Source organism: Kogia breviceps, chromosome 12 (genome assembly GCF_026419965.1).
Source record: "Kogia breviceps isolate mKogBre1 chromosome 12, mKogBre1 haplotype 1, whole genome shotgun sequence".
Taxonomy (NCBI): domain Eukaryota; kingdom Metazoa; phylum Chordata; class Mammalia; order Artiodactyla; family Physeteridae; genus Kogia; species Kogia breviceps.
In genome coordinates this window covers 15,609,117-15,636,354 of record NC_081321.1, presented here as the reverse complement: position 1 = coordinate 15,636,354, position 27,238 = coordinate 15,609,117, and the positions used below count along the sequence as shown (strand labels likewise).

The 27,238-nt window shown below is 37.1% G+C and overlaps 1 protein-coding gene across 2 annotated transcripts in view; it reads right to left on the bottom strand.

The window, feature by feature from the left end:
* PDE3A (phosphodiesterase 3A) overlaps positions 1–27,238 on the bottom strand; it is a 311,357-nt gene that overhangs the window by 41,440 nt on the left and 242,679 nt on the right. For both annotated transcript variants that reach the window (XM_067008836.1, XM_059080068.2), the window contains 3 exons: positions 17,751–18,008; positions 15,355–15,509; positions 10,050–10,174 (listed from right to left, as the gene is read on the bottom strand). In XM_067008836.1, coding sequence (XP_066864937.1) covers positions 10,050–10,174; positions 15,355–15,509; positions 17,751–18,008 — 538 coding nt within the window. The remainder of the gene's footprint in view (positions 1–10,049; positions 10,175–15,354; positions 15,510–17,750; positions 18,009–27,238) is intronic.

The following is a 27,238-nucleotide window of genomic DNA, read 5'->3' as shown; positions in this document are numbered from 1 at the left end:
AAAACCGGAAACAAATTAGATGCAGAAAGCAAACCCCAAGTCTACAGTTGCTCCCAAAGTCCACCACCTTAATTTTGGGATGATTTTTTGTCTATTCAGTTATTCCAGAGATGCAGCGTACATCAAGTTGATTGTGGAGATTTAATCCGCTGCTCCTGAGGCTGCTGGGAGAGAGTTCCCTTTCTCTTCTTTGTTCGCACAGCTCCAGGTGTTCAGATTTGGATTTTGCCCCACCTCTGCGTGTAGGTCTCCTGAGGGCGTCTGTTCTTTGCTCAAACGCGGGGTTAAAGGAGCAGCTGATTTGGGCACTCTGGCTCACTCAGGCCGCGGGGGGTGGGGAATGAGGGAGGGGTATGGAACGCAGGGCAAGCCTGTGGCAGCAGACACCAGCATAACGTTGCAATAGCCTGAGGCGTGCCCAAAACTGCAACCCTTAAGCTTCACCTTGCACTCCTTTTAACTCAGTAAGGACCAGGAGAGTACTCAGGCCACTGGGCCAACCTCCTCTGTGTACCACCATCTGCAGACAGGATGCACAGTGGGGGCATCTCCACAGCATGAAATATGAGGAATGAATCATCATGAAAAATCAGTGGCAATGTTGGCAAGTTCAGTTAAAGCCTTGGTGTCCTGGAGTAACTTCAAAACAGAAGGATATTATTATTATTATTTTTAATTATTAGGGCTTCCCTGGTGACACAGTGGTTAAGAATCTGCCTGCCAATGCAGGGGACACGGGTTCTATCCCTGGCCCAGGAAGATCTCACATGCCGTGGAGCAACGAAGTCCGTGTGCCACAACTACTGAGCCTGAGCTCTAGAGCCCGAGAGCCACAACTACTGAGCCCACATGCCTAGAGCCCATGTTCCGCAACAAAAGCCACAACAGTGAGAAGCCCATGCACCACAACAAAGAGTAGCCCCGACTCGCCACAACTAGAGAAGCCCGTGTGCATCAACGAAGACCCAACATAGTCAAAAATAAAAATAAATAAATATTTATCGGCATATAGTTGATTTAGAATGCTGTGTTAATTTCAGGTGTACAGTAAAGAGAATCAGTTATACATATACATATATCCACTCTTTTTCTTTTTTTAGATATTTTTCCCATATAGGCCATTACAGAGTATTGAGTTTCCTGCGCTAAACAGCAGGTTATTATTAATCTACTTTATATATAGTATTGTGTATATATCAGTCCCAATCTACCAATTTATCCCTCCCCCACTCACCCCTGGTAACCATAAGTTTGTTTTCTACATCTGTGACTCTACTTCTGTTTTGTAAATAAGTTCATTTGTACCCATTTAAGATTCCACATATAAGTGATATGATATTTGTCTTCTGCAGAAGGATATTATTTTCTCCTCCCATTTTTGTTTCTTCTTGGCATTCTGACCTGATGATATCAATAGTTAACAATTTCTCATGTGTTTGCCCTCTCTTGGGTTGTGAGGTTTTTAGCAGCAATAGGATCTGCCACTGTTTTCAACATTAACGTATCTGGAGCAGAGTTTTTTAGCAGGCATTGGTTGCTTAAAATATGTCACGGAAGAAGATGCATTTTTGAGAGGCAACTGGCTTTATTAACCATCCATGTTTTCAGTGAACTACTTTTTGTGCGTCAAACAGTACTTTGATCAGCATGGTTTTTGAAGGAAACATTTAAAAATGGAATATGATCCATTTCAGATCAAACAATAGGCCTCAAGCTCAAATTATAAGTGTGGATATTTGTGCCAAACTGTGTTTATTCTCGATTGTGAAAATTTTACAAAACACTGGCTTTGATTTCCAAGTGCTGAGGTTTGAGGACAGGATGCTGTCTTTTGAAGTTACTCTCTGCACTAAAACTGAAGAAAAGAGAGAAAATACTTCGGAACAACTTCCTGCTTACTAATTTTCATGACTGCCTGGCTGAACAATCTACTGTAAAGCAAATGAAATGAAATCATTAAAAGTCATTTTTCTGTTGCTCACCACTCCAGGGAAACGTACAGCCAGAAACATTCACATCATTGAATAATAAGTGTGATGACCTGGCAGCTGGTCTACTTTGCTTCCAGTGTCCAGTTCTCTCAAAAGTTTTATTTGTCACACCCAGAGGTTTTCTGGTCCACTGATGGCCAGGCTTGTTGATGGACTTTTGTAATGTTTAAGTTTCTTGTTGGCACTGTTATTTCTTGTTTTGTTTGCTTTAAAAGATGAGAAATTGTACTCTTCCTTTGATTAAATGTGGAGGCCAACTACGCTTCCTAGTCCTTTTCTCAATATTTCTATTGATTCCTGATCAACAGATCAATCCCCTGCCTTATACTTAACAAATGAAACCTCTTAGGCTCAGGAAGGTTAAATAACCTTCCCAGGGTCACAGTGAGAGTAAATAGAATATGGAGTGAGCCCAGCTATTCTTGGTAAACTGTGCTTTAGTAGCCCATTATTCTATCAGAAACTGCCCAAGGAGGGAGAAAAATTCGTTACCTATAAGGCTGCCTTTGTTTTGCTCTTTACAATGACATGCCTTATGGTTTTTGTTTTTATTTCTATTTCTGTTGAAGAGGTTTAGCTATTTTACCAAAGACACCGATGAACCTTCTCATTACATAATTTCCTGAGCCAAAAGAAAATTAAGTTCACTGGATTTTTAACTCAGAGTTTCCCACCCAACCTATCATTGTGTGCAGCAAGTACACAAGTTACAGGTGTTCTGTGAAGAAAAGGTCTTATTTGGATGCTCCAGAATAAATTTAATTTTTAATATTATCTCTAACATTCTATAATTAGATTTTATTATAATTTTATGAAATACAATTTTTCACCAAGCTCTAAATCCCTTCCCATTTCTCCACTGCTACATAACATTATCATATTCACACATATTATTACACGTATATATGTGCTCTCATGTAAGAAAGGATGGAAAGGGCTAGTTTATTTATTTTTTTAAATTATTTATTTATGTACATATCTATGTCTGCGCCAAGTAGCATGCGGGATCTTAGTTCTGCGACTAGGGATTCAACTGTGCCCTGTGCAGTAGAAGCACAGCGTCCTAACCATTGGACCGCCAGGGAATTCCCAGGGCTAGTTTAATTTAGACTATTTATTAAATTAAGGCCAACTGAGTCTCCAGATAATCTTAGACAAGCAGCTTAACCATTAAGGAGCTGGATGCTGGTACAATGTGGTTTAAAGGATATCAAGGTATTTGCACTGAGTAAGTATCTCAATGATTTGTTCATTTAACAAATATTGATTGTGGGCCTGATTCCAGGGAGTAAAGGATGCGGTAGTGAATGAAATAAAATCCCCTGCTCTTATGGAGCTTTCAGGGGAGACAGAAACTAGAAAAAGAAGAAGAGGAGAAGGAGGAAGAAGGAAAAGAAGAGGGGAAAGAAAAAGTTGGGGAGTTCTACGCAATATAAAGAAAAAATAATGCAGGGGGTAGAGGACAGAGAAGGACAGAACGCACTAAGGTTAAAATCTGAACGCTTGATGAAATAAGGAAGACATTTAGACAAGTAACGGGGAAAGCATGTTCCAGACAGAGGGACCTACCTGAGGGGTGTCACAGGATCAGTCAGGAGGTCAATGTGACTGCAGCTTAGCAACGAGGAAGAAGAGGGGCAGGGAACGTGGTCAGAGAGGTTGCTGGCAAGGCTGCGTGAGGCGCCCAGGTCAAGGCTAGGTTTTCATTGCTGCATCTGAGACTCCTGACACGCATTGCTTTAGGCAATTCCTTAATTATTTTGATAACTAACTGTGAGTTTTGGGATAGTCTTCTACGACTTTTTAAGAGTAGTTGAAAGCCCGTGGGAACACCATCCATTTCTGTCTTGACACAATATATTTTCTGAAGGTAATTTATGAGAGGAGTGATTTTCTTCGTTGCTAAATTTTAATAGCTGCTGTCTGATCCTCTCAGAGATGTACAATTCACTCTTAAAACACAAATTTAAAAATCCACTCGATGATTAGAGTCCTTGGAACTCATGGATTAACTAAACTTAAACAAATAAGCAGAATTTCAGACTCCAGACTTACTGCCTGGGATGAAATTTAAAATAAACCTTGTAACAGAGGAAAAGCGCTTTGCTTTTGCAAGTGCTGTTAGGGTACATATTTTGAACGCTCCTAACAAGCAGGGGTCTTGGCAACACCACGAAGAGCGGGGCTATTTTTATTCTGTAGGTGAGAAGATAAAGGTATAAACATATACATTTCTTTTTTCTCAAGCCAAACTGTTTCTCACAGTGTGCCTTATCATGGTTTACTTAAAGTTTTAAAAACAGAAAGGGTTAGGAATGCCGTAGGAAATGGCCATATATTTACATATATTACTCTTCAAATAGATGGAGAGATGTAAGTGCAGATAATAACCAAATACTCTTTCTAGAAAGGAGAGACTGCAAGTAAAATTATTTCACAGGAACAGCATATTCTTGTAAGTTTTCAAAAACAATTATTCTCTAAGGTTTCTTAAAGTGTAATCATGCCTAAATTTAGAGAGATGAAGTTTATGACCTTTGAAGTCTCACCCAAACTTCTGTTACACACACACCTCTATACATTCATACACACACACACACACACGTGAAGGAACTCTGATGAATACTCATGCTCTCAAACATATTTATCTTCATTTTCTATTTGAATAATTTTAAGAGACTCCAGGAAAAAGACACAGCACATGAAATATAAACTTTTGGATGATTCAGACAACCCTAATGTGAGATACTTAAAATTAAAACATTTAAAAATTAAAAATATGACTTTAAAAAGTTCCAAAGTACCAACTCCTTTGAGTAATTGCGTCTTTAATTCCTTGCTCCTGAGAACAGGAGAAAATGTGTACCAAGACGCAAGGAATGCTGGGCAATCAAAAGGAGATGATAAATAATACTGGAGGGAAATGATTTAAGTGACTCCATCTGTTTGTGTTGTAAGACTCAGTTTTAGTTGAACAAAAAAGGGACTAGTATGTCTGATAAATACATGCCTCTTTTCCACACCCACAGGAAAATAGACAGCCCTAATATTTTTCCAAAACAAAAAAGTATCTAAAGTACAGAGATGCAAAAAAAAAAAAAAAATCACAATGCCATAATTAAAGTTCTCTCTCACTTCAAATTTTGCATAGGCAAAACTCAGTCTAATTTGTAGGTGTAGAGATATCTGTAATAGTTGTAATAGGATGATAAGAATCATAAAAATTATAGGAATCTGGAAAGGGACTACTCACTGCAGATGTGATAAGCATGAAATTAGAGAGATTATACAAGCAGAATGACAGAAAGGTATCTCGACATATTCAGTGACTCATGATAGAAAAGCAAGATGGAAAATGCAAATTATATTTACATCTCGCAGTTTTAGGCTTTAATCAAAGGATTCCTATGTGATTTCATCCATTTATTTTTATATTAGTAACTGCATAATAATTGGTTGCGTTTCAACTGTTTAAATGAATGCTGACTGATGGAGCCAGAGGACTCACTGTTTACTTGATTTGAGCAAAGAACAGATTTCATTAGTCCCGTCTGGAAACAGGTCATTTATCTTCCAGTGTTTCTGTTCTTTCAGTTTATGCTCGCACCCCCCTACCTCTTTTGCCTCCTGCTTATTTTCCTCCTTAGATTCTCTGCACACTTTATTTCATTCCATTTCCTTAGACTCTTTGCCACATAAAGGGGCCTTTCTCAGCCCCTTCCCACAGTTTTCTTGAAAACTGGGTGGCAACCACTGTCACTTACATCACACCTCCTTAGGGAATCAACCCCAACTTGCCATCTATGCAGGGAAACGAGCTTCCAAACAGAAAGGCCCATCTGATCAAGGAGAAGTATGATTGAATTTCAGCTCTCTGATTCTTGCTGGATATTTTTCTCCCTTTTGGCAGGCTTTCAGGGATTTGTTTAGTTGAATTCAGCACGCATCGGATATAGGTTATTTTATAAATATTTAGCTCTGCTGTGACAGCATTCTAAAGATGGCACAATGCAAAATCCCTTCCAAAGTAATCAATGATGGAGATTTTTTAATGTACTTTAAGGCTCTTGCCGTTCCTGTGGCTCTCATCTCTACCACCTGCCTTGGTGGTATCTTCCGTGGACATTCTTTTCCTTTCACACTTTGCCCTTCTTGAGTGCAGGCATATGAAGTCGGGGGCAGGACACAGAATATGAAGCTGTTCCTCACATCTGTCCCATCATTTTCTCCATTATTTCCAGTGAATATGCTAACCATAAATTTCTATCTTCTTGACTTTACCATGTTGGTTATTTTAACAGTTTTAATTTTATTACCTAAATGAAGAAACTGAGAGACAGAAAACCAAATCCTTTCATTATCTTGTCCTCAGCCAAGGGAAAGACCAAAAAATCCTAGTTTTAAATTATCTTAATTTGTCATCCTCAATTTTTTTTCTAGTAAGTCTTTAGGACAAAAGAAAGAATTCTCTACTAATGGTGTGGCCTTGGGGAAGTTACTCAATATTTCTGTGCCTCAGTTTCCTTATCTGAGCCTGTCTTCTGAGCTATACAAGAATGTAGAACACAAATTCATACTTCATCTCTCGGGTTACATACTATTATTGTCTAATATTTTAATTTTTTCCATTAAAAATCTTTTAAAAATAACCACAGATCTGGAAATACTATTATTTACACATATAATGTTTGTCTGGATGGAATCATGGTTTTCAAATTTATGTGTTCACCATTTTTATTAGATCTCAGATTTTTTCTCTGTAGTTACTTTTTTTTTCCTAGAATACATCCATCATACATTCCTTTAGTTAAGATCTGGTAGGTGGTAAGGTTTTGACTTACCTGAAGGTATCTTTAACTCATTCCTAGTCTTCTGAGATAGATTTTCCCCACACACAATTTTAGGTTGACTACTATATTCTCTCAGAACTTTGAAGAAAATATTTTCCTGTGTTCTGACACCCTTTATTTGTGACAGTTCAACTCTCAGACTGACTAAAAGGTAATGTATCTTTTCTCTGGCTAACTTTAAGATTTCTTTTTGTCTTTGGTGTTCTGTAGTTTCACTGTTTTGTGTCTATGTGTGAATTTTTTTTACTCTTTCCTCTCCTCCTCCTCAAATAGTTTACGTTCCCTATCCTCTACTAAAACTACGACCATGTATATTACACTTTCTAATTCCTTCTCCTATATCTCTTAAAGTCTTTTACATTTTCCAGTTTCTCATCTATGTTTCATTCCATGGAATTTCTTCATATTCTCTGCCTTCCAGTTTACTAATTCTCCCTTCAGTAGTCTTTTATGCCATTTAACCTATCATATTTCCCTGATTACATTTCCAAAAGACATTTAGCTGCCCTACAATTATGTCTTCTCTCATTGCTATTTTTTATGACCTCATGTTTTTCTTTAAACATTTGAGTATTTTTTTAGCACTTAAATATCTCAACCCTTTCAGAGATCCGTTCAGGTGTGTTTTTTTTTTTTTTTTTCCTGTTTTCTCTAACTCATGGTGCTTTCTTGCATGTTTACAGTGATCTTGGTTGTAAGCTCCAATTTGTTTGAACTTGGTATGTTGGGGTTGCATGGCCCTTAACTGGTGATGCTTTCCTCCAAAAATTATCTGTACATATTTCTGTAGGGAGCCAAGGGGTCCTTCTGAATTAGAACCACTTCAGTGCCCCTTTAAAAGTCTCAGGTTTAATGTGGAATGCTCAAATTCAGTTCCTCCACCTTGCTGGGGTCCCAAATCAGTCTCTGCATTCCTGAGCTCATCTGCATTTGCCCTCAGTGCAATCCCAGTTTAAGTATTTGCCCACATTGTCCTGTTCCTGACCCTAGTGAAAGCTCAATTCTAATCCTCAGGTCATGAATGACTTGTAAGTTACAAAAAGTAATGAACATTTCTAAAGAGCAGAGAGGACCCGATTAATTTTTGGAACATCAGATTACCTTTCCATGGTTTCTTTCAGTAATGCAATGCCAATAAAATGGTACTTTGTGGAGGAAGTGTCTTCCTACACTCAACAGTAGAGATTTAAGCCAAGTCAGTGCTTAAATGGTTTCAAGGAATAGTTACCAGTATAAAGTGGGTGATCAGAGGGGAAAGAAAGTACTAAATTTTCTTTTCTAGATGTATGAAACAACAACAGAAGTCTTTCCTTAAGTTAGAGGTTCCTTTTAAAATTAAGTTTATATTTCAAGGTGGTCTCTTGAAATATTAGTGGAATGTGAGTACTGGGTCTCTAACCCTCACAGAAACACTGCCATTTCAGGACTTCTGCTTCTGGCTATGATGCACTAGTTTGTAGTAAATCCATGCTTCTTTGAGAACAAATAGAAGAGTTGAGTTAAAAATTTAAAAAGCGATCAGGGAAAGGCAAACCAATTCTGAGAGACTAGGTTTCCAAATAGAAGAGACCCCCAGAAGGTGAGCCAAAACCCTGTGAACTGTTCTTCCATTCAGAGCATTATTTACTGGCCATTGGCATGGAACAAAAGGTTAAGAATCCAAGCAGAGGGATGCAGTTATTAGGAAGGCAAGCCAACAGAGCTTTTAGTAATGTCATGAGGCTGATGACACAAACACTGGAGTTTGGGGCTGCCATGGCAGCCAGAACTTGAATGTCTAACAGCCCAGTGGGAAGAGGGCAGCTTTCCCCTTGAGCCATTTGGTGAATTCTTGAGCTGCTTGAAGATTAAGAAGCTAAGCAGGGAGCTACTAAAAACCTCAGTCGAGTTTTCTGCAACACCGAGAGGTGAAAACTTGTAGTTAGAACATTCTAAGAAGGAGAGGTCAGAGTAGATACCCCAGACTCTCAACTGGGATTCAAGGAGGGGGCCAATTTGGAGATGGAATCTGACAAAAACTGTATTTCAGTTTTGAGTCAGCAGAGATTCTGATTAAATGAGGTAATCTTCCCTCCAAATCATTTTACTTTCCTAGCTGAAACTTCATTGATACCTAAACTCCTTACCACAGCTCCCGGGTCCCGCATGGCCTCTGTCCACAGACCTGCTTTCATCTCCCATTCTGCATTCAGGGCTCTCCCTTTCTTCTTGTTAGCTTTGCCAGCCATTTAGTATCTTAAGTTGCTGAGGCTTTCCCTCACCAAGTTGGGCCTTTATATCTCTTTTGTTATTTGAAAGTTTTCCCTCACTTCCTTATCATAGCCTGTAACACACTACGTATATAGTAATAGCTGTTCATTTGTTTATAGGCCCCACTAGAATGTAAGTGAGAATTCTGTGAGAGGAGGAACAGGGTCTGGTTTAGTCACGGCTGCTCTCCTCAAATTAGCTCAGTGTCAGAGGTAGTGAACAATCCACATGTACTTATTAAGTGATGCTTGAGGGAAGGAGGAAGCTAATGCTTAGAAGCACAAGGGGTGCACTGCCACCACCGTTGAAAACCCCATGCAGATCCTAGATGGGCGAGATGATATCAAATTTCATTCTGTACCTGTTTGAAAGAAGGAAAACAACCTCCTACCCACGGTACTCTTGGGTCTTTTGGTTGCTGGCGTGTGAGCTTTTTCAAAGGGCTCGCAAAGATCCTGAATTGTATTTTCTCCAAATTTAAATACCTCTCCTTTTCTGTATTTCTATCTTTGGGGGGAGGTGAGTGACACAGAGTAAGAATTTCTTTGAAAAATTATAATACGTTTAGTAAATGAAGCATTTCCTAGAACTTATAAATACCATACTTCTGGAAAATAATTTTCTTTTTTAACAGACTCTAAAAATAAAATTGAAATCTGATAAGTACTGCATTAGCTTTTCTATTATAAGATGATGCCTCCAGAGGTTAGCCTTAACAGTGACACCGATTTCCTACTCATTCAATAAGTTCAAGATAGGATATTTGGTACAGCTACCTTAAAAGAGTCTGTACCATCATATAAAGTGGAAATTTAAGTAACTGTAGTTGCTTATTGAGGCTTTTGCTTTTTCGAAGAGTCAAACCAAGCACACCTGAGTGTTTCAACACTTGAAGCTTAGTTCATTCCACGACTGCACACTCAATGAGTATGAGCTCTTTCTCCAATAAGTTACTTACCTGGTCGATTTTGCTTTTTAGCCTTTACATGGTTAGAGGCAGCAACAGCATAGGATGAAGTGAAGGATCTGCTTTTGGTAAGAGTCATCATCACTGAGTTTTTCCAAGAATCTGGATTAATAGCACTATAAAGACAGGGTATAAAGAAAAATGAAGAAATTATTCCTCAGTTATTGGGGCGGACCTTACCAGAACCAACCATCATTTCCACAGTAGACTTTCCAATCTGAGTCATGGTTCAGGTTCAGTGACAGAACCACTTTACTTCCAAATGACAAACAAGGTTATCTAAATACAATCTCTGCTGCAGGGATACAGTACACACTCTTCCAGGATTCTGGGTTAACAAAAGACAAAAGATAGCTTTACTGTTTATCCAATTACTAGGTATCAATCACCTTCTCTTTCTATTTCTACAATCATGTTCCTCACAGATTTTCTAAAGATATGGCAAGTTAACTAGTTAAGATGCAGGTGAACTTACATTAAATATGAATGGCATAATGCTTCCTTCTATACCCTTTTTAATTTATTAGTCTTGGTGTAACCAAATTAAAAAATCAAGTGCTTATAAAATCATTCAAAGATAATACTCTTTGCAGGATCGTGAAGGAAAAAGTTAGTAAGAGGTCTTTTAACCTACCATTTCTTCTACTGATGATACCCTGGAAGGAAAGGGATAATGAGGCAAATCCCCTAGTAGACACTAATGACAGACCTGCTACTACACATACTGATGCTATTTACTAGGAGAAAGGTAATGACAGTGAGGCTTCACCTAGGGAAAGCTTTTAGCCGGATATCCTTGGTTTGTCTAGGTTATTACTGTAAGTAAATCTGGAATCAATAAATCTCTGGAAGGTTGGGATGGAGAACATTACAAAACACCATGTAATTAATGGGATATAAATTTTGGAGCTGTTCCAAACCAAAATTTATCTGCAGGCATTGCTCAAAACCGTACATGCTGAATCTCAAACAGAATTCATTGTAATTTGAGAGAGAAAAGAATTTGGGAAGTCATGTGGACCATCTTGGACCGCTGCAAAGGAGAAGTGTTTGGTCTGTGTTTGGCTGACACCTGTGTGCTTTCAAGCATTAGTAAATTTGGTACTGGGTAAAATCCATCATTTGCATGAGGAAAATTGGACAATTTGACCTTCAGCCCATCTTAGATTGGCACTGTAAGCGGATGTACCTGGTCTCTCTGGGTGACTTGTAAATAAACCTGAAATGGATGGAATTAAAGCGCCCTGAATGGGTGCAGATTGTCATGTAAGCTGTATAATTAATGAGGTATAATTTGGAGGTGTTCTATAACCAAAGTGGCATCCTCTGTGCAAGCATCATTATGTGTGCATTGCTTACGAACGTGCTTATTAAGTCCAAACCAGAACACACGCTAACGTGGAGTAAAAGGACTTTTAGGGTGTTGTACTACCAGTTTGAGACCTCTCAAAGGGAAGGATGCTGAGCATTGGTTGGCTACTTCCTCTATCCTTTATTATTAGTAGGTTTAGCAATGGGAGAGATCTGTAATTTGTGTTGAGTCCGATTTGACATCCTGCCACTTGTCACCTCATTTCTTCTCTTTCTTGTTCTTTTTTCAGAGAGACTTTTCTTCAACTGTTGACCCAAGTATTTTAAAACTTCATCTTTTCTCCTTATTTTAAATAGCATTTGAAATGTGGAATGCACTCCAGCAATTATCAAATACAATTAAGGAAAGCCTACAAAATAATATTTGTTTCATATCCTTCTTAGAAATCTCATCCTAGGCACTTCACAAATGCCTGGCATTTTGAGACAATAAAATCAGAGAAAACTTTGAACCTGAGATAGATAAGTACACCAATCATTTCCTTCTACCACTATTCTTTCAACAACTTTTGCTGGACTGATTGACTTATAAGACTTAAAAAACAAAAAAGAAAAGACTTACTGTGAAGAAATTTTATGTAATGTCTATGTGGCCTAGATGTTTTCTTAGCACACTGTACAATAAATGGGTTGTGACTTTTCTATGTAGACTTTTAAAAGATAAGACCTTAACATTAACTGAATTTATTTTTTAATATCTTAAAAAGTTATATTATGAAAGCTAGCTCAAAAACTGCCTGCTACTGTTTTATACTTCTTTAATAAAAACATTTAAAATATGCTCATTTTGAGAAGTTTCATAAAGTGCAATAATGGAGCATCTTTAATGTATGGGAAGTTAATGAACTTCAAGATCAAGAAAATTCCAGCTATATATCCTTTCTTAATATAATAAATATTCATTTATTAAACAGGTATTATTAATAAAATAACAAATCAATATATGTATAGGTGTGTGTATATATACACACACGCATACACACTCTGTAATTTACAGGCACTTTCAAATGCATTGCTTTGTGTGATCCTTGCAATAGTTTTCAGCTGCCTATTGAACTTTACCGTCTTGATTCCTGTTTAAATCTCATGAATATGTAATGATTTGAATTCCAGAGAGGAAAATAGCTTGGGGAAACCTTTACTTGGTCTTCCCACACTAACACAGCAGGGGAAAACTATCTGTGTGTCTGTTGTAGAAGATCTCAACCCTCCTCCACAAAAGTGGATTTTATAACCTTAGTTCTATCTATAAAAACTTCATCCTAGGTCCTAAAAGTCTTACCAGGTCCTAACACTTTCTTTTACTGAGTTTACAGCGTTCTTCCTGCCTAATATACAGAGGCAGGGGTCAGTCAGTTCCCAGGAGTAAATGATCCAGCTCTGTACCTATAGGAATATAAGCTGAGGGCTGTTTCTACTTTTCACGTCCCACTCTTGTTCTTCTTTTGATCACTGCAGTCCTCAGAGAGCCTCAATGAACAGACAGACATGGAAAGGAAGAAATAAAAGGGCTGACAGGGAGGAAACTTCAAAGGCTAAAACTCAAATCAGTTTTGAAATGAGTCAGCAGGTTTAGGAATAGGTCTGCTAAGTGAAGAGGTTTTAAATATGGTTTATCATCAGGGCTGGAGATGACCTGAGACTATCTTTTCAGTATTTTCACACACGACAAAGGATGAGTCAACCAAAACTAGCTGTATTTAATGGCGGTACCATTGCTACTTCCTTACACATGGTTTTCCCTTAAAGGGCTCAAATTCTCTTCAGAATGAATTTTATTTCTTTATAATGGTGAAAAAGTTGTATCATTATCAGATTTTATATCAGGACTTAATAGGATAGTGAAATTAAGGAATAGTAAGTTACGCAGTGGAAAAAAGCATACCCAGGCAAGACATCTATTCGTATTTTTAGGACAAAGAGAATGAATGGGATTGTATGCTATTCCGTATCTACTTTGAAAATATTTGAGCGTGAGTATTTATTTCATAAAGCAGAATGACAAAATCTTTAGGAGTTAAGCTCATAGAACTTTTTGAAAGCTTCTTCCTCACGATGATTTCAATGTTAGCCCCCAATCTCATTTAACTAAAAGAAGAGAGAAGTAGGAGAAAAGAAATTTGATGAGAAGTAACAAACAATAACACGAAGGAAGGTGGCATATAAGAATGCTTGAATGGATTTTTGGTAGAGTCATTCTACGGAAAGTAAGTAAAGGAGCATTCTTGCCACGGTGTGTTTTAAAATAAAGATATACACTGAGAACACAAATTCATTTTCTTAAGCAACGAATATTTAACTATAATTCCCTACTACTTATCAGTATTTGCTGCAGTAGAAGTCGACGGTGGTCAATATTTTCATAGGAAAATATCATCAATGACTTGTCATTTTAAACTTTAGGAAATGTTCATGAAACAGATTGGGTAACATCCTCCTGTGGTGATGCTTAGAAGTTTTGCAAACGTCCAGGTAATAAGACAAAGTGGAATTATACTGATATGTGAAAGAAAGAATCATTCAAAATTGCTTCTGATTCTATAGGTTTATTAGACTACCAATAATATGTTAATATGAAGGAAACCAATTAGGTTTTTAATCAACAAAGCTAGAGAAGTTAGCCGTCATTAAATTCTTAAGATTTGAAAGGTTTCCATTTCTTTGCCAGTCTCAGAATGGTGCTTTCTTTATATTCAAAGCCAAGGTCAAGAGAAAATCACTTCTAATATTGCCATCATGTAGTTCAACAAAGACGTGGTAAGTTTTCAGTCATTAGGTCATTAATAAAATTGATGCAAATGTTTCACAAACCTGAAATCATGTGGTAAATGTTCTCATAACTATCATTCACGTAAGGTATGCTATTTCTATCCTAAATAGAAAAGGACAAACACAGTAGCTCCCTCCGAAAGCACCTCTTTCATGAGGATGTTTTCTTCAAAACTGTTTCTAGATCTTTGTCTTACCTTTCCTTTAGCTTTGGTAACTCTGACTTTTCAGTCACTTTGTAAAATTATCACTAATATACTAAATAAAGTTTATTCTATTTTTATTGAGGTACAACTGACATGTAACATTATATTTGTTTCAGGTACATAACATAATGATTTGGTATTTATATATACTGTGAATGATCATAACACTAAGTCTAGTTAACATCCACCGACCTGCAGAGTTGCAACATTTTCTTTTTTTCTGAGGAGTACTTTTAAGCTCTACTCTCCTAGCAACTTTCAAATATACAATACAATATCATTAACCAGAATCACCATGCTGTACATTAAATCCCCATGACTCATTTATTTTATAATTGCGTTAGTACCTTTTTGAACCCCTTGACCCATTTTGTCTACCCCCCAAGCCCCCACCTCTGGGAACCATCAATCTGTTCACTATCTAAACAAAGTTTAAATCACCAGCTGTTTGAAGATATTTAGGTGCTCTTAGAGTGATGATCTATTTTTTGATCTGATCTTCTGCCTTTGAAATAATGCTAGGAGAGCTGGTCTGGTGGGCTGGGGGAAATCTAACAATCATTTGCAAACGTCAGGTTGGATATCTTTGATTTAAAGATCCAACAGAGATCTCAGTCTAGGTAAAACCTAGCCCACCTTTATTCTGGCCTCACCCTTTGCACCCAAAGTGACAGTGGCAGGCATCACCTCAGGTCACTGTCCCCATTTATACTTGAGGCCATACAACACAATTTAAGCCTAATCATCTGATGTTAACCCCTATACTGCTCTGGATTTAAACCATACACCTTTTTGATTTTTCAAAGCTGGCCTCCAGCCAACTATAATTGGCTGGGCCTCCCTTCCACTGTCATTTATAATTCATTTTTGGTAAAAAAAAACAAAAACAAACAAACAAACAAAAAACAACTTCTCCAAGAGCTATGAAACCATCAGGAGCACTGCCTAACCTGTTTGAAGGTGCTTCATGCAGTTTGATGCTGGCGCTACGGTCCCTCCGGACAGGGGCGGGCTCCAAAGTGGGCAGACCCGTGGCTGAGGTGGTGGTCGTCCAAGTTGATGAAACTCGTCTCAGCAACCCAGGCGGCAAACTCCTCCTCAGGCGCTGGGAAGAAGGACCGTTGATTTTATTACCAGGCATATTTTCTATCACTAACTTCTATATAATGAAACAAAATGGGGGTTGTTTTTTGTTTTTTTTTTTTTGCGGTACGCGGGGCTCTCACTGTTGTGGCCTCTCCCGCTGCGGAGCACAGGCTCCGGACGCTCAGGCCCAGCGGCCATGGCTCACGGGCCTAGTTGCTCTGCGGCACGTGGGATCTTCCCGGACCGGGGCACGAACCCGTGTCTCCTGCATCGGCAGGCGGACTCTCAACCACTGCGCCGCCAGGGAAGCTCCAAAATAGGTTTTTAATTGGCAGTGAATTCATTAAACTACATTGGTTGAATATCATTTATCTAAAATTTGGGCACTCAGAAATTCAATAAGAAGCTCTGGCCAAAATCAATGAGTATTATAAAAATAACATTTTGGGGATCTTCATTTCAATGTTTTCACAAATATGGGATTATGGGAAATGAGAATCAATTACCTCTGTGATAATTTTACAGTTATATTAGTTCAATAGGGCTTATCCACCTATACACACATCATGTTAGTTAGGTATTATGACCAGTAGATTTTCCTCAAAAGACACTCGTGTGGGACATGGATTAATTTTTATTAATTATTATTAATTATTATTAATTATTAATTATCTAGCACAATCGTCTCTATATCAAAGCGTTTATTGATTTATTTTTAATTTCTTGATTCACAAATGACAGGAGCTAAGGGTAAGAGTATAACTCACAAGATGTATCACCTCTCTTGTGGTTAACATGACTTAAGACAGGCAAATGGGTAAAGTCATTAGGACCAACTCCTCTTCATAGATGAGTCTGCTGGTCGACCTGTGACCCTCCCTTTGTTATTTCTTTTCCTTCCATATCCTCAGTAGGATCTGTGGTGCCATCAGCACTCAGGCACGGTTCTGAGCTCACCAGCATGAGCGCTGGCCCTCTAACGAGAGTCTTCATCTTAAAGGGAAGGTAATCGAACACAACTACAGCAATAGTTAGTCATAAGAGGTAGGAGCTCAATCCATTTTTAGTTGTGGCCAGTTACTCCAAGGAGAACAGCTGTGTAGGCAGAGTTTAACAAAGACTCAGTCTGATCTTCTTGAAGATGGTCAAACCTCTGAGAAGTGAGGATATGGCACCTCAGGATTCAAGAAGACCTCTGATACTGAAGAGTTTCCAAAATCTCTTAAAATTCTGGATATGCATCTTAGAACGTAATTCAATAGGAAGAGAAGAGGTCAAGCACTGTAAATATCAGGATTATTGTCTGTAAATCTGTCACTGACTTCATGTCTATTTTGAGGCCCAGGGGAATCAGTTACTGTCTCCCCATTCCTTTATTGTTCTATCATGCTTAGCCGTATCTTTCTCAGAGAAGTAGATGTTCGAAGGAAACTTAAACTGAATTGACAAAGTTGTGTGAAGGACACTGTCCTGAATCAAGAGACTCACAATGGCAAGAACACAGATGTTACTGACTGACCACCAGCTCCAGAGGACAGCTGCTTGTTTACCAAATAAATAAGTGCGCTGGATGTACCTGAGACCACTGAAATTCTGATTCTTTTTTTTAGTCTTTAGTATGACTTGTTTTTAACTAATACTGAGGTCTAAACTGGGTCCAGAACCCTATTCCCTAGAGCTTACTTTTGTAAAACTCTTATATGTTATATGTAAGAAGAAGAAAATATATGAATCATGAAGGCCATTTAAATAATCTAAAATCAACTAGAACTTTTCTAAGTTCAAAACTTGTTGGGTTTGGGAAAGACATGAGGGTACTATGAAGGCTACCATACTAAGAAATCAAAGAGCAAAGGAATCTTGTGTTTCAGAAGGCAATGAATTTTAAACAGAATCCACAAGAGTGGGAGCGGGGATTTTTGCTGGTTTATTTTTTATTTTTTATTTTTTTTATCACCACTATATCTTTATCCCACAGAACAAATCCTGGTATAGAGAAGAAAAAAATTTCTTGAACGTCTGAATAAAAAAAGGTAATGCAAAAAGGTAAATTTTTTTTCATTACAGAAAGCTATCACGTGTAAGGATGGAAGTCTTTATGTTTACATTAGTATTACTTAGGTCACCATGACTGACAGACACATCTTTGGAGAGTCACTGATACGAATCTCCATGTGGGTTTGGGGTGACAAGAAAGAGGTCCAGGAGACGATGGGAAAAAACAGTTTCACCCTTTCAGGAGCATGTCATTAATACCTACCTTGGGAATAGCCAGCTTGTCTTTTTCAGAGCTTTCTTCAGAATCAGAGCAGGTATAGTTTTCACTGAAGGAAACGATGGGGTTCACTCTGGGCTTGTGAACGGCCTGGATGGTGAGCTGTGTGCTGAGAAGGTTGCTCACTGCCCTCAGGGACGTGCACACGTTTGGGGGCAGAGAAGGGTCTGCCAGGAGGTCGGTGATGAGACCGTGAGCCTCGCCCATCACGGCAATATCCACAGTGATACTGGTTCCTGGAGACTGAGACACCAAACACAGGAGGTCGGGCGACAAAGGCCTGAGGCTGGAGGCACAGGGAGGGAAACTGGGCTTTTTCTGAAAAGCAGACTGAAGTGACACTAGGGTTGCAGTAAAGTAACATTCAAATCACATTTCTGTTTCAAATTTTGCCAAAAGTTGCCATGGCTTTTGCCATTTTTGTGTTCAGGGCACATTTTTACTTTTAGAACCTATGGAGGCACTTTGAAGAGATACAAAGATAAACACCAGTTTTTAAAAAATAGAAAGTTTCAGGAAACAAAAATAATTCATATTGATCACTCCTTGTGAAGAGCTCAACATTTTAATGTATATTATTTAGAAAGTGTCCATTGATAGATGAATGGAAAAAGATGTTTTACACACACACACACACACACACACACACACACACACACACACACACACACAGGAATACTACTCAGCCATAAAAAAGAAATTTCATTCTGAAAAGCAACACTAATATAGTATAAAATTTTAATTTTAGTAATATTCTAGTGTGATATTTGAGCTGGGTGTGTGATAATTATTCAACTAATATTAGAGATAACTATAAAAAGCAACTCAACTTGTTGTTCAGATTCACAAATTGTCCCTCTTCTTGTGGTTGGTAAGAACAGAAATTTCACTTCTGGAATTCCACGGCACAGCTGTACTATTCTGCCAAATTGCCTATCAGATTCAGAGTTACTACTCTGTATTTGCTAAAGAAATGAAGAGCATTAGAAACAGAGGACAGGACCGTTCCTCACCCTGCTGGTCAGGCAGGAACGTAGGCGGGAAGATGTGGGAATAAGGGAGAGCATGGGCAGGGTCAAGGTTAAGAAAGTAGGTGAAGCTTAAAGACGGCATGCAGATGACTGTTAATATTGGAATGCTACCACAGTATGAGGCATGAGGAACCCACGGAACTGTTAACTGAATAACACAGTGACGCGTGAGGTTCTGGAACTTGGCTACTTACATCCCAATCATGACTTCCTGACCCTACCACTTTCTAGCTGCATGATCTGGCAAGTTAGGAAGCTCTCGGTGCTGTGACTTCTCCATCTGTAAAACGGATGTAGTAGAGTACCAACCTCAGCAGGTAATGATAGGAAGTAAAAGGGAGATTATAGGTAAAGCACTTACTGTTGTGCTGTAAGCAAACAATTATAAGTGTTCAATAATGATAATGATATAAATAATAGTAATAATAATTCTGGAGTTTTTCAATAAGAGGCTATTAGACATTTGGCTATGTATGTGGGAGTAAATAAGGTTTATTCATTCTTTCACAGCAGACTTAAAAATAAACTCCAGAGAGATGAACAATTTTATAATCTTGGGATTAGGAAGACCATTAAAAATAATATAAATGGCATAACTGTCAAAAAAAATTGAACAGATCTGACTAAATGAAGACATAAACTTCTCATAAGCAAATATGCCATAAACAAAGGTAAAAAACAAACAGTCCATGAGAAAATATCTGCCACCCAGAGAAGGTAAAACATATGTAAATAAAAGGCCTCTTTAAAAAAATCAATAAAAGATAAACTTGGAAAAAGGAAATGAATATACAATTCAAACAAAATTTAATAATCAAATATACAAAAGCTACTTGCCTCCCGAATACTGAAGATACAAACTAAAGTAATAAAAATAATGTTTACTTATTAAATTGCAAAATAATAAAAGACTGCTAGCACCGAGTATTAGTAATCGTTTGGGGAAATGAGCAGTGAGTAAAAAATAATCCAATATTTTTGCAAAGAAATTCTTGCTGAGTCTATCAATTTATAGTTTAAATGTATATATCCTATAATCTAGCAAGACAATGTAGACATCTAGTCCAAAGAAAAACTACAAATATACAAAAATATAAAGATAAGGTCACAAAGGATACTGCAATGCTCTGATAACAATCAAAGAATGTGGCCATTAAATGCATCATCAACAGAGAAATTGTTTAAAAAAGTTATATTACAAATATACTATAAAGTATAATGCACTTATTTAAAAGATTTGGGTAGGTCTATAAATGTTTGTTTGGAAGAATATTCATTAAATATTGTTTTATTTTTATAAAGTATGTCACAGGAAAAGTGAACATAATATTTTTTGCAATCAGAAAAATATGATAATTATGAAAGCACCCAACATCTGTGAAGGTATCCAGTCTTATAATAACTATAAGCAAGGATAAATTATTCTGTAAAGCTATCATATAGAAATTATGTCTTTTTGTACTAGAATAATAAGAGTAGCAATAATAATAATGGTGGATAATAATGGTGACAGCTGATATTTATTCAGCACAGTCTACAAGGTAGGTACTCTTATTAAATTCATTTTTATTAGTCAAAAATAACCTGCCAGGACTTCCCAGTGGCGCAGCGGTTAAGAATCCACCTGCCAATGCAAGGGACACGGATTTGAGCCCTGGTCCAGGAAGATCCCACATGCCGCGTAGCAACCAAGCCCGTGTGCCACAACTACTGAGACTGTGCTCTAGAGCCCGTGAGCCACAACTACTGAGCCCGCGAGCCACAACTACTGAAGCCCATGTGCCTAGGGCCTGTGCTCCACAACAAGAGAAGCCACAGCAATGAGAAGCCCACGCACCACAACGAAGAGCAGCCCCCGCTTGCCACAACTAGAGAAAGCCCGCACGCAGCAACGAAGACCCAACACAGTCAAAAAAAATTAATTAATTAAAAAAAAAACCATTAAAAGAAAAATAACTTGCCAAATAACTGAGTCAAAAATACTCAGAATCAGATAGCTAGAGCATGGAAACGTCAGGCTGCAAACACAAATACACACTCTATTTCCACAGTTCAAGAGCTGAACTAGCAGGCCGAAATAAATACTGAACATTTTCATTGTATGTTACTAAATATATCTGTAATGGTTTAACGCTTTATTTAATCATTGTGCCATGTTTTTCTCTCTTTGTAGGTTTAAATATCTTCCATGAACCAACATGAATATTTAAGTGTAATATTAATAGCTTTAGGATATATAATTATGTGTATGTCACATTTTTATTTACATTGTTAACTTAAAAAATGTTTGTGAGAAATGCCACTCAATTCAGTTAACATTCCCTTTTAGAAACGTACTTTCAAGTGCATCTCTAATTATTATGCTTCTGAAAAACTCACCCAGTGTGATCTTATGAAACAATAATGTTTATTCCTACCCATGTTGTTCTAGTAATCTTAAACTAGTACATCACTGTATTATTTCCCTAAAAAATTAAATTTTAAGTCAAACTTTGTACCCAGGACATAAAATTTTAACATGTTTTGACAATAAAATTAACAGTTTATGTTCTAATAGTTAATAGATTTTCTCAAAATGGTCTCAGTACATAAAACTTAGAAATCTGAAGAAAAAGTAGAACGTGCTCATTGACAATCATAATTACATTTTAAAATAAATTATTGGTGAGAAAACAAATGCATCTTATAATTCTCTAATTTTATGTCTTTTTTTAAAGTAATGGATATATTTCTTATATATTCAGAAAAAAAACAAATAACTAAAAATTTTAAAGTAACTTTAAAATAGAAACAGAACTGAAAACTCATCCTTGTAAGCCAATGTTAGTGTTACATAAGAACTTAGACAACAAGCACATTATGTAATTCAATGTTACTTATACTGTAGCTTTTGTGAAAGCGAAGGTCTTCAAGTGAAGACAAAAGCAATACTCAGGCCAAGCTGACTTGCTTAGTTGTGCAACAGAAACTAACACCGTATTGTGAAGCAATTGCACTCCAATAAAGATCTATTTAAAAAAAAAAGCATATTACCCATATTGGAATTGGCTAAGAAACCAAACACTTCAACTATTGGAAAAGTCTCCCTACTGTTATAAAGTCAGGTCTTTGTATTATTAGTTTTATGATTTAAAAATTAAAATTGCGTAACAATTCAAAGTTGTATCACACATAAGAAGTTATCATCAGTTTTTGGCTCAAATAATGAAAGGCTTCAATGAGGCATGAAATCTAAAACCAACAATCAGATTTGTTTGCCACAAACTTGCCAAGGCTAACCACACACGAAATAATGAAAGACTGAAAGATAGATGGGCTGCTGTTTCAATAAACAGCAGGCAAATTATAAAGCCCCAGGCATGTCCAGGGAGTCACTATAAAGGAATTTCAGGGGAGAGGGGATTAGGCTGATTGGTAGTGTTTTTTCATCATATGATACAAAATATGAAACAACACAGAGTGACTCACACAGAGTGTATTTCCACACCTATTCAACTTTCTAAATAATATAATTCAATTTCTAGGTATACCAAATAACACTCGGAAAAAATTTCATTTAACTGGTGAAATCTTAGCTAGTGATAATAAACACTAAAGGTTAAGTTTATATTAAAGCTACTTTAAAGGAAAGTCTTAAGCTAACAGCCTGAAATCATCTTTGAGTGCAATAACCAACTCTACTGAGCATAAAACCACAGTTGAGTCTTTTTACGATGCAGATGATCAAACGAATCTTTTCCTTGAAAAGAGTGACCAAACAATAAAAAACATTTTACTTTGCAGGCTCTCCTTATAATGGAAATACTTATATTTAACATTTAAGAAAATGCAAGTATAATTTCCTGGGCACTATTTAAATGACAACCAAATTTGGATTGCCACCTCTAAATAGAAAATCTGGAATTTAAGTCTGATAAACAGTGGAGTAAAGTGCAGTTTTATATATCAAACCAAAAATAACTGATTCTTTTGGTAAATCCACCACTTTCCAAAGCACCCATTCTTTCAGCATCTTCCTTTTCCCCCTTTATCTCCTTCCAGTCTACTTGTCTACCATCTCCAGGATGTCCTACGCAATGCTGGTTGCTACAGTAACGATCTAGCTTGCTTCCAAGTTACTTTATTCAACATAAACCAAGGGCCAAGAAAATCTGGAGTCAGAGATAAGTTAAGGAAACAATAACAGATACACTTAGAAATAACATTAGATGTAACTCCTAGACTAGGCATGTATCAATCAATTCAATTATAGAAATTTTGTTTTGACTGTCACTACTTCTGTGGTAAAACTTCGAAATTACAGTTCTGGTATGATAAAGGGGAAAAGCTTTGAAAATGTGTAGGGGTCAGAAAAAATTTGCACTCTATAAAGGGCATCTAAATTTCTAAACCACCATAAGCTGCAAATTATGAAAAATTTAGCAAATAACTCTATGTGGTCAAATGACTACTAGAATGTAAAACAAAATTATATATCTTTAAGGAACATGACAGGTTATTTACTGCAGAACTGTGTTTGGATTTCTATCAACATATTGTTCAGAAATGGAGAATTTCTAAAAGAAAAATATCATTAAGAAGTCTTACGAAATAACTAACGGAACAAAGTAAATGAAAACAAAGAAGTAAACAAACATCATTTCACTCCAAGAAAGTGAAAGTGCCCAAGCGGGAAATCAGAAAGGGTTTGGGAAAGTTGATGTCAACAGCAATTACAGATTCAAAATGAATAGGGAGATTATCTGGTATAGAGGGTGGGGCGAAGATAAGGCATCCAATTCTTGACAACTTTTTGGGGGGGGCAGCACCAATATAGTCACGTTATAGCTCTTCTCCCTATACATTTTGAAGCAAAGATTAAACTGATAACTTAATGAAATAGGTTAAATACATCCCTGCCCACGGGCAGAAGATGTAATAATTCTCAAGTCTTCCGACTTAGTGACTTAGTGAATCATTTGATGTGTCACTTGCTTTGGACATTAATTTATTCTAACTGGAGGAAAAGAATTGGAAGCAGCACAAAAAATTGGTAGCAGCACTACCAATTACTTCATAATTATACATGAAACTCAAAGATAGGTTATAAATGCAAAAGCACTAGAACTGAGATAATTATCTCGATAACCTAGTTGAGATGCTTTATCCCTCAAATTAGGCCACTTTTTTTTGTTGTTCAATATTTTAAGTTTTATGATGCTTTCCAAAACCAACCATGGCTTTTCTCTAGGCGATACTGTATCCATTGGAGCCGTCCGGCTCTGCCCCTGCAAAATCAGAGAACTCGCCTTTATCTTTCTAAGATCCCTCCCAATTCTGTAAGCCTAAAGCATTTCTTTACATAACATACATACACACACAAACATCAAAGAAGAAAGAATCAAATAATTTTAAAACTTATTTCTTGGCTCATTACGAATTTTAAATTTTTTAAAAAAAGATTTTGAGGGCTTCCCTGGTGGCGCAGTGGTTGAGAATCCGCCTGCCAATGCAGGGGACACGGGTTCGTGCCCCGGTCGGGGAAGATCCCACGTGCCGCGGAGCGGCTGGGCCCGTGAGCCATGGCCACTGAGCCTGCGCGTCCGGAGCCTGTGCTCCGCAACGGGAGAGGCCACGACAGTGAGAGGCCCACGTACCACAAAAAAAAAAAAAAAAAGATTTTGATTTATTTACTTTTAAATTTTATTTTACTGAAGTGTAGTTGACCTATAATGTTGCATTAATTTCTGCTGTACAGCAAAGTGATTCAGAGATATATATAAATAAACTCTTTTTCATATTCTTTTCCATTATGGTTTATAATAGGATATTAAATGTAGTTCCCTGTGCTATACAGACATAAAAAACCTTTTAAAATTATTATGTGGACTTCGAGAAGTCCTTGTTTCACCAATTGCTAATCTTACTCAAGCTTCACCTTCTAACTTATTATTGAGTCACTGATGGCTGTTTCCCTCCTATGGTAAAATGTCTAATGTACACCAAGTACTTATGGGGAATAGACTATTTTCTAGAACTTCCACTCCCAATAGTTGAGTCGCACATTTGCCAAGTGTCAGTTTTGTTTGGTCCTAAATCTGTTTAGGCCAGTTGCAACTGTCACTGTAACTTACATATGCTAATAAAATATCTATAAACCAGTGATATGTGAGTAAACAATGGAATAGTTTCTTTAAAAACTAAGTTGAATAATTTTAAACACTTCATAAACAGACTCATAAAGATGAGGCCCCAACAATGATTTCTGCTAAATTAAGTAGGGGTGATATAACTAAAGATTCAAGAAGAAAGTGATAATGTGCCTGAAAGATTTTCAACTCAGAATGCTTCCAAATGGCTGTCATTTCTGCTGTAAAAAAACAAAAAACAAAGCAAAACAAAAACAACCCTGAACCTGGTAGTCATATACCATGAAGCATGGGTGTGCTGCATGTAGCGTAACTTGGAACTCTATAATCAATAGAGTTAAAATAAACCCAAAGAGAAACATTCTTGGTTCTTCATCACAAATGTGTAAAATCTACGTATTCACATGTATCAAGTTAAAATATCAACATACTGCTAGAGCTATGGAACATGTTATATTTTTATGATTCTCTGCTTTAAAAACTTTTAAAATTAACAGATCAACTACTGATTAAGAGGGCTCCATACTACTTTAAACCCAACACATTCTTTCACTTGAAATGAGACATAATATAATAGCTACATTAAAGCTATGCACTACCACTCCTGGAACAAGGGATAAAAAGTGAAGTTTGGTTTATGAATTAACACGTGATGTACAAAAAGGTACTAGTGTATATTTTCATCATGTATGTAATTTGGGAGGTCGTATATGTGAGGAGTTGGAAGCAAAGGTATAAAAAATTGAGATATAAGAGAGGAAGTTTTATTCATTCATCAATATCAAATTTTTATTTTATGAGGTAGTACATGGGGCCTTTAAGAACACAGGATCTAGAGTCAGACTGCCGGTGTTCAAATTTCAGATCTGGTGAGAACTGGGGAAAGTCACTTATCTCCTTAGCTCTTGTTTTCTCATCTCTAAAAAGAGGGCAATAATAATCCCTGCTGTATAGTATTATTGATGATTCAATGAGATCAGGCACATAAAGACCTCAGTAGAGTGCTTGGCCTCCAGTATATGTTTGAAAAATATTATATAGCACCACCATCATTATTATGCATTGAAAAAGATTATGTGCAAAAAGGGATGTATATGTATGTGTGTGTGTGTCTACTACATACACTGGGTCAGTAGTTTCTTTATAAATGAAGGCAGCATAGAGATATCATTTCTCTACTGACAAAATGAAACAACAAATGCAAAAAGTTAGTTTCACTTTTTATTCTAGGTAAATATAGTCAGAAAGATTGTATCACCTACTCCTATATACTCAGAGTAGTTCTGAGATTAATTTTAGGCTCTTAGAAAGTAATTGTACAGAAGTCTTGGTTTCAGTTAATATGGTTGACTGCACTGGTATGATTTATAACACACTATGTGAAAGGGATTCTAAAAGTAGGCATCTTAGCTCCATTGTTGGAAGTTTTTTTTTTTTTTTTTTCTTTTCTTTCTATTTAGTCATCTTGGGAGACACCCTGGGAGGCAAACACGGCATGGGAAGAACATTCTCAGGGTGAAAAGGGAATTGGGATAAGGGAGGAATAAACAGTGTAAGGGATGACACATAAAAGGAGTCACTGGGACTTTTCTTACCCAGCTTTGGTCCTAATGCTGGGAAAAGATGCCTGATAGGCTTTGGGGAGGTGTGTCATCCTATTTCCCTAAAGCAGTTTTCCACCCCTTGCCCTCCAAATCTTCCTCTCTGATACCAGGAAGCAGTCTCTTAGTCTAAATTCATTTAGAAGATGAGCTGGATTCAATAAATGATCTTTGGTGCATTACTGGTTCTGACCTCAGAGCCAGCAGAATTGCATATGTGTTTATACTTTCATAGGACCCATTTATAATTTTAGACTTGAAGTTGGTTGGGAAATTTTTTAAAAATGAAATCATGTGAAAATTTTGCAGTAACTCATTGTAGGCTGAACCTTGGCTAAATGTCATCCTAAGGAAGCAGATGTTTGCTTATTTTAATTTTCTGGCAGGGAATATGAGTTGACCTTTGGATTTTCTCCTTAAGATAATATGTATGTACAGTAGGAGGAAAACATACAGGGCCCTTCATCAAACTGCTTTCTAAAAACATCTCAGTTGGTCGGGACCCATTTGAGATGTGAGACACAGCAAACTCCAGCAGTTACCAGAATTCTTAACTTCCTTCTCTTTTGATGGTCAGAGAACATTCCATGTCACCAAATAGGATGTAGTGCATGGCCTTGTGTCCTTATATATTTCCCTACAATCTGTCTGCAAATAAGCCCCAAAGTGTTAAAGCTGTCCCTCTGTTTGTTTTCTAAGATCTCCCAGACACT